Genomic DNA, 8,516 nt, shown 5'->3' on the forward strand with positions numbered 1-8,516 from the left:
ACCCATTATTTCTTTATCATGCTTCAGTTTCATTATCATCATCATCGTTTTTTAATTCGTTATCATCTTCTTTCTTCCTCTCTTTCGCAATAGTTTAGGTTTTCAGCAGAAGGAGACGTTTCCTCGTTTTTGTTCTGTTTAGATCTTCTGACACACCTCACTTTTCGTATTTCAATTTATGTACATTTAAATTATTAATATTTGTAAAAAAAGAAAAATTATTAATATATTACTGATTTATAACATTACTTAATTTACGGCGGGTGACTCTAAGATTAGTCAAAATAGTTTGAGAACGAAGAGGCATGGAATCGAAAAACTGAATTATAAACCTATATAAGTAAAAGATATATCTTTTTGTTGATTTTCTTATAGATGCTGTATATTTATTTTCTTATAGGCATATTGTTGTTACATAGGTATTACGTACGCAACAAACTCAGGACTTTTACAATAAATTAATTCATTTGCTAGAATACCAGAGTGTTGACGCGTATTATATTATCATCATTGAAACAAAATTAGTTATCAGTTTGTTTTTGAGAACTGGCTTAACAAAATTAGTTATCTGTTTGTTTGATCAAAAATACTTTGGTAATATATATAAGTATCTTAGTTAATTTGCTAAAGAAAATTGGGATAAGAACTTGGTAGCAAAAACCTTACAAAATCTGGTCTTGTTCTTAATAAAATCACCACCTGTAAAAAAAATGTCCTCCTTCGGTGTGCAGTCTGAACTTAATAGATGATAAAAGTCTGCAAATATAATAATCTCAAGAATACTTTATGTTCAGGATTGCAGTTATATCAATAAAGAAATACTTGGATTGAGATGCGTCTTGCATTTCTTTTTTATTAGAAAACATTAAAGTTAAAATGAAAATGAAATGATTTCTTTTTCAGAAAAAAAAATGATTCTGAAATGGACACGACATACATATCACTATATCTTGATGTGATAACATTACTTTCCTCTACAAATCTATAGTATATAAACAACTAAATAAGAGTGTTTGCTCACCGTCGTTCAAAAAAAAAAAAGAGTGTTTGCTCACCTAGTCAATACATAAAAGGCCAAAGTTATATCATACAAGTTCCTCTGTTTTTATACATTCGCAAGTGAACGAATTCTAAAATCCTTATGTATATATGAAACTGAAACATTTCGAACTGAAGATCAGCATTCAATAACCCTATACACAAATATCTTAATTTTTAAAAAAATATCTTAAACTTTGCAACACAAGTATTTGAAATTAAATATTTTAACACATTTTATCGCTTTTGTATTATACATAAATTATAGATAATCATGGATTTTATTAATCGTGCTAGACATAGTAATCATTCAGGATCCTAACTGTTATTAGAGCACAGAGTAGGGTACAACGTTTTGAAAAGATTAAAGGTTTTAAAATACATGTGCATAATTCAAGAATGCTATGCAATTTATTCTATAAAATATTTAAACTTAAAATTTTGTATTAATTGAACTATTTTTGAAGAAAAAAAATCAATGATCTGGTCTTCTAGAGATATTCAAAAATTAAGAATAGTGCATTTTCATACTTATATATTGTTAATCAAAAATATAGAAAATAAAGTATTTGAATTTAAAGTTGTGAAAATTGTCTAGTAGCCAATATAGTTAGTAAGTGCAAGGAACTCCACATATTTATCAATTAGTTTTTGATATCTAAAAATAAATTCCAACATGGTTGGAATGTCCATTTAGTTTATTAAACACAAACCTAATATAATATTAGTTGGTGATGAACGTAAAGTCATTAACACAACAAAATTTTAAATTTGTGGTTACAAATATCAATATAAATATGAATGTTAATTCAAGTTCTAGCTATACTACGATACTCCCTCTGTTTCATATTGTAAATAGTTTTAGGGATTTTTTGTTTTAAAATGTAAGTAGTACATATTTTGGTAAATTTTACATTTATTATATATAGTGTAGCTAATCAAATAACATAATTTTTAATTGGTTAAATTTATTAATTAAATGCTTTTTTAATATTAGTGGTTTAGCCTAAACTACTTACACTGTGAAGTGGAGGGAATATAATTTAAATAACGACCATGTCTTTAAAAATAATCTACTTTGGTTACAAAATATACCCACCATAATGCCAAAAAAAGTTCGAAAGAAAGTGAGGGATCATGGTGGCGTACTAAATATCTTTAAAGACTGTTGGGAAGACAAATGAGTGAAGGAAAATATGGGTATCTTTTATCTCTTTTTGCTTTTATCTTCTCTATAAGACTTGAGATTTATTATCCTAGATTCGGTTTCGATCTGAGATCCGATATGGATCTACTTCGAAAATCGAATATTCAGAAGAATTGAATCTGGATTCAAATAGAAAAATGTTGTATCTGTCAAAACCGGATTTGGATCCGAATATCTTGATTTTTTAATCAAGATATGAGATCCGTAATTTTTATTGATGATTATTTCAAAAGTAGTAACATTTATATATAAAAACTAACTTTATTTATTATATTTTTCATTTTTATAATAATATATAATTTTTATGTAAATTTTTTTAATATTATACATAGAAATGATTAAAACGTTATATACATTTTTATTTTTAAATATTGTTAATATTATATTTTTTTTTTATGAATCTAAATATGAATCCGAATAACTAACCGAATATTACAATTTTTAGAAAGATATCTGACATTCGGGTATTTGAAAACCCCATATTCAGATAAAGATAGCAAAATCAAAGATCCGCCAGATAAGGATCCGGATCCGAATACTTTAAAACTTCTCGGATACACGATTCCGAGGCCTACTTTTTTTGTTTTAACTTTTTTTTTGTTTTACAACGCCCTACTCTCTACATCTTTTAAAATATAATATTAGATTCAATTTTTTTTAGATTCAATTTTTTCTGTTATATACTTATATATAAATAATTTCTCCGCTTTTAAAATGTATTTTATATATCCCCTTTGAGAGAGAAAAGAGTTGCAGAGATCTTTGAGTCTGACACAGAGGCCAAACTCACATAGCAATCAGACACAGTGGCGGAGCCACGTTGAGTAAAGGATGGGCAGTTGCCCCAGATGAAATTTTTAATTTCTATGTAATTTTCTTAAAATTTTAGTCATGCCCCTGATCACATATTATTTTTTCTAATAGTTTTCATCTCTGCCCGAGACAAAAATGTAATCTAGATCCGCCACTGATCAGACACACATCTCCACAAACATAGGTATGTATATTCGTGTCTTGAGAGAGTCTGTCTCTCTCCCTCTTTCTCTTTGTTAGAAAAATTCTCCTTTGTAACTTTCCTTTTGCAGCTTGAGATGATCATGAAACACGTGCATCCTCGGATCTCTGTCAATCCAGGTTCTTCATCTTTCTTTTCTTTTTTATATACTATAAAATTCATTTTTGTTTTCTGTTTCCCCTTAAATCTATTATTTTATTATTTTATTTTCGATCATGATTATGTCTTAGTTTCTATATCCTTCGATTTCCTCTCTTCTGCTTCTTCTCGATGTGATCAACAATTCTATATTTCTTTCAACTTTATATCTAAGGATCTATATAAGCTTACAGTGTTTTTTTTGTTTGTTTCTATGATTTAATCAGCTTAGCGAAAGAAGATTAACAGTTAAAGTTTCACTTGTGAATAACAAGTATATACTAACAAGATGGCTGCTTATTTCCACGGGAACCCACCGGAGATCTCAGCCGGATCGGACGGTGGTTTACAAACATTGATCCTCATGAATCCAACGACCTACGTTCAATACACTCAACAAGACGACGACTCAAACAACAACACAAATAACAACAACAGCAGTTTTGTTTTCCTCGACCCCCACGCGCCGCCGCAAAACACGAGCCAGCAGTTCGTCGGAGTTCCACTCTCCGGCCATAAAGCTGCTTCCATTACATCCGCCGACAACATCTCTGTACTTCAAGGATACCCTCAGCGCGTACAGTACAGTCACTACAGCAGCCACCAAGTGGATCCCTCTCACCATCAAGCCGCGTGTGAGACTCCACGCGCGCAGCAAGGCCTCTTCTTGACTCTCTCGTCTCAACAGCAGCAGCACCAACAACGTCAAAACCAACACCAGACTCTCCATCACGTAGGGTTCGGATCCGGACCCGGAGAGGATATCCGGGTCGGATCAGGCTCTGTAGGGTCGGGAGTAACAAACGGAATAGTGAATCTCGTGAGCTCCAAGTACTTGAAGGCAGCGCAAGAGCTTCTAGATGAAGTAGTCAAAGCTGATTCTAATGACATCAACACTAAATCTCAACTATTCTCGTCGAAGAAAGGGACTAGTGGAACTGATGATAGAGTTGTCCGAGAATCTTCCACCGGTGCCGGAGAAGGTTCCGGTGGTGGAGGAGAAGCTTCGGAGAAACTCACGGTGGAGATAGGAACGGCAGAGCGGCAGGAAATACAGATGAAGAAAGCAAAGCTGAGTAGTATGCTTCACGAGGTAACAACAATACGTTATCTTATATCACACATGAAGTGGACTTCAAAAAAGCTACCGTTTAAATTTTTCATTCATTTTCACTTCTTATTATATATTTGTACTATTTTTGGGCTCTTCTGATTTCTCAATTCAACAATTTTATAGAGTTCCTCTCTTCTAAATTAACTTGTCATATACATTCTCTTTTACTCCCTCTCTTTGTTGATTTTCGAAAGATGAACAACTTTTATAGATAACATTAGACCATCAATTCTATATCAGTTATTATAATCCATAAGCCTCATGTAACGTTATTGCTTGGCATATGAAAAGGTAGAGCAGAGATACAGACAGTATCACCAACAGATGCAGATGGTTATCTTATCATTCGAGCACGCGGCGGGAATAGGTTCCGCGAAGTCATACACGTCTCTCGCACTGAAGACCATATCAAGACAGTTCCGATCCTTGAAAGAGGCGATCGCTGGTCAGATAAAAACGGCCAACAAGAGCCTAGGGGAGGAGGATTCTGTCTCTGGTGTTGGGAGGCTCAAGTTTGTAGACCATCACTTGAGACAGCAAAGAGCTATTCAGCAACATGGAATGATTCAACATCATCCTTCCAATAACGCTTGGAGACCTCAACGTGGTCTCCCCGAACGAGCCGTCTCAGTTCTCCGTGCTTGGCTCTTCGAAAACTTTCTTCACCCGTTAGTAACCCACACATTATCTATATATATCCATTATTTTTCGCTTGAGCATAGACTAAGTCTTGTCTTTGTTTACGTTAGATACCCTAAGGATTCGGACAAGCACATGCTAGCTAAGCAAACAGGACTCACTCGGAGCCAGGTACGTATGGTGCAAATGATTTTGTCTTATTGTGTCAACTAACGAAACATATTGCTGTCAACAAATACGAATCAATCACGAAGAAAGCAAAAACATTTAGTAAAGAAAAAGCAAATACTTGTTTTAGGATTTGTATATTGATTATTTGAATAAATAGTTTACAACCCATTAGATCAGTATTTATATAAATTCAAAATCTGGTTCTTTTTCTTTTTAAAATAACTTTTTCATTTACCTAATGAATTTCTCTTAGTCACATTCGTTGGATAGGACGAAATCACTCTAGAATTAACACGTATTTATATGTGGATTTACTTTGTTTCTTATAGGTGTCAAACTGGTTTATAAACGCGAGAGTTCGGCTATGGAAACCGATGGTGGAAGAGATGTACATGGAGGAGATGAAGGAGCAGGGAAAGAACATAGGATCCATGGAGAAGGAACCTAATTTTGATAAAAATAACGAAGACTCTGCTTCTAAATCAACAAGTAACCAAGAGAAGAGCCCCATGAGAGGAGGAGGAGCAGACAGTTACCATCTGAAGCCCAATCACAGCGGTGACTTAGAAGGCGTCTCCGGAATGCAAGGAAGTCCCAAAAGGCTAAGAACAAACGAAGAGACAATGATGCAGCCTAGTAATGTAGATTTCACCTCCAACGAGAAGCTCACAATGAAAATTCTAGAAGAACGGCAAGGGATAAGATCTGACGGTGGATACCCTTTCATGGGGAGTTTCGGACAATACCAAATGGATGAGATGTCAAGATTCGATGTAGCTGTCTCGGACCAGGAGCTCTTAGCGCAAAGGTACTCAGGAAACAACAATGGCGTGTCACTCACGTTAGGTTTACCTCACTGTGATAGCTTGTCGTCCACGCACCATCAGGGTTTCATGCAGACCCATCATGGGATACCAATGGAGAGAAGAGTGAAAATAGGGGAGACAGAGGAGTATGGAGCCGCCACCATCTCGGCTGCAACAGTGCATTCATCAGCCGCTGCTTACAGTGGGATGAACATGCAAAACCAGAAGCGATATGTGGCTCAGTTATTGCCTGACTTCGTTGCTTAAAACCAGAAGCAACCAATAAAGGTTACTTTTACATTAGTATATAATTTTATACTACTAAACCAAAACAAAGAAGAAAACTTAAATTTAGTCTTTGGTTATATATGGCCGACTGTATATCGTTTTTGTAATTTCTTTTCCTTTTTCGTTTTTATTGGGGATGGATATGATTATATGTATATGGGATTAGGTTACTTGTAACCAAATATATATTTTCACTTTATTATATTGTAATCATAAGATAGTGGTTTGAGTTATCATATATGAAATAATGATTACAGGATATATCTTCTTTGATTTTTTTTCTTTTTTTTACAAATTGTCAGAGATCACGTAGTAGATCTTAGATGTACGTTTGACCCAACGGAAAGACCAAAAAGGAAAAACTCCTAGCTGTGTAAATTCAGAAATCAGAATACTATAGATGGTTGGAAACTTGATTTTTGTAGAAGTGGATATCTCTTGGAGGTATTTTCAAATGAGAATATATATACTAAATTTTAAATTAATCATTCAATTAATAATGAATAGTAATATGCTTATATTCAAAGACTGCTACAGAAAAACAAGATTTCATGAACTTTTATGAACTCAAAATAAAAATGTGTACAGAGAGCTTGCTATATTTTGTCTTTTAATAGATCAAAAATAATTCTTTTATTTAGTATTCAGTCAGCACAACGGAAAATCTACCAATTCTACGTTAACAAAATCCAGCAGTCCCGATTAAGTACATACGCATTTCAGTTACGCAAATACATACATCAATATTTAAATAATTCAAATTTCATATACGAATTAACAAAAAGTGTTACAATTTTTATACACTGAATTTCCCTTCCCAAAAAAGTCAAAGCTTGCTGCTCATCATGCCAACAGATTGTAAATATCAAACCAGACGTACCCGACTAGTTAATTTTTTTTCACTGGGCCTCATTAGTCATGGACCTGATATGATGCTTATTTCTAGATATCTACAAGGACTGGTTAATCCCCACGATGTGGCATCCTCCTACAATCATTTCATTTTTTTTTGGAACTAACAATCATTTCATTTTTACCACATAGGTTAAACATTAATTTACATATTATGATTTTTTCGCAGATTTTATATACAAATAGGGCACGAATTACTTGGTGACATTTTCTACAGATTTTGATGAACTTTATAATGTAAAAGTGAAATAGATAAAAAGAAGAAAAGAAATTCTATAACTATCTATAAAATTTCTACAAAGATCTGATCAGATGCATTGTACCTAGCAATTGCAATTGTTAGTCGTAAAGTAAGATTAAAGTATTTTTTATTGCTAAAAGAGGGTGGTCAAAAAAATTATTGAACTAGTTTGCATGAATATAGAAATATTATATTTTGTTATTCTAAGAAAGGTCCATTACAGGCATGCAAATTCATGCATATATATAGTGGTAATATGTTTGAAACCGTGTTAAGTTTTTGTGTGAGTACTGTGGTATAATAAGTTGTTGAAGCTCCACACTACTGCATTGAATCCAGCCGTAATATATATGATACGTTTTGGGTATATATATTTGATTGATCTTCTTCGTAGCTGATTATTGATTTGTAAAATTTCATCCGAATATGTACCACTTCATGATCCTCTCTTTAAAACTATATGACACTAACCAAAAAATGGTTTAATTTGTAGAGTTAACATTTGATAATAAAAATATAATTTTTTATGTTGAGAGTTGGATTTGAATTTTTTTTTTTTGAGAAAAGAATTGGATTTGAAATTTTGATCAGTGAGAATCGACTGATTGTTTTATATGGTTTTATCGTTTAATCATACACTGATATATAAAAATAATACGAGTTTTTTTTCTAAGTTAAAATGTCTAAGTTCCTGTCAGAAACATAATAATACGAGTTAATAGTTAATAAAAATGATTTCTGTTAATAGTTTATCATAAATATTATTTAATAGTAATTTCTATTTTTAAAATTTTAAACAAAATATAATTGCAAAATAATATTTGATGATATTTTTATTTTAAATATTGTGTAATTTGTTAGAATATTTTATGATTAAAAATATATATACTATGAAACTATAAAATTAATTTCTAAAAAAATATATTTCAAAATTATTAAATATTATA

General features: G+C 32.3%; 1 protein-coding gene across 4 annotated transcripts; it reads left to right on the forward strand.

Annotated features, from left to right (window-relative positions):
* The first annotated feature begins 2,971 nt into the window (after positions 1–2,971).
* Positions 2,972–6,675, forward strand: LOC108812336 (BEL1-like homeodomain protein 1). Of its 4 annotated transcripts, XM_018584576.2 has the most exons (7): positions 2,979–3,064; positions 3,170–3,242; positions 3,331–3,379; positions 3,626–4,491; positions 4,804–5,180; positions 5,262–5,322; positions 5,652–6,675. In XM_018584576.2, exons 4-7 carry the CDS (start codon positions 3,688–3,690, stop codon positions 6,393–6,395), a joined length of 1,986 nt encoding a protein of 661 aa, XP_018440078.2. In that variant the 5' UTR covers positions 2,979–3,064; positions 3,170–3,242; positions 3,331–3,379; positions 3,626–3,687; the 3' UTR covers positions 6,396–6,675. The 4 variants fall into 4 exon arrangements, with proteins under 4 accessions (XP_018440077.2, XP_056845117.1, XP_056845118.1 ...); XM_018584575.2 differs by having other exon boundaries at positions 2,972–3,242; XM_056989138.1 differs by having other exon boundaries at positions 2,978–3,064; positions 3,170–3,379.
* Positions 6,676–8,516: the final 1,841 nt, after the last annotated feature.

Source organism: Raphanus sativus, chromosome 6 (assembly GCF_000801105.2).
Source record: "Raphanus sativus cultivar WK10039 chromosome 6, ASM80110v3, whole genome shotgun sequence".
Taxonomy (NCBI): Eukaryota; Viridiplantae; Streptophyta; class Magnoliopsida; order Brassicales; family Brassicaceae; genus Raphanus; species Raphanus sativus.

Bases quoted from the DNA above. Each gene is read 5' to 3' on its own strand.
- LOC108812336 (XM_056989137.1), top strand. From the start codon at position 3,688: ATGGCTGCTTATTTCCACGGGAACCCACCGGAGATCTCAGCCGGATCG. The intron at 4,492-4,803 runs GTAACAACAATA...GCATATGAAAAG, and splicing joins TGAGTAGTATGCTTCACGAG to GTAGAGCAGAGATACAGACA. The intron at 5,181-5,261 runs GTTAGTAACCCA...TGTTTACGTTAG, and splicing joins TTCGAAAACTTTCTTCACCC to ATACCCTAAGGATTCGGACA.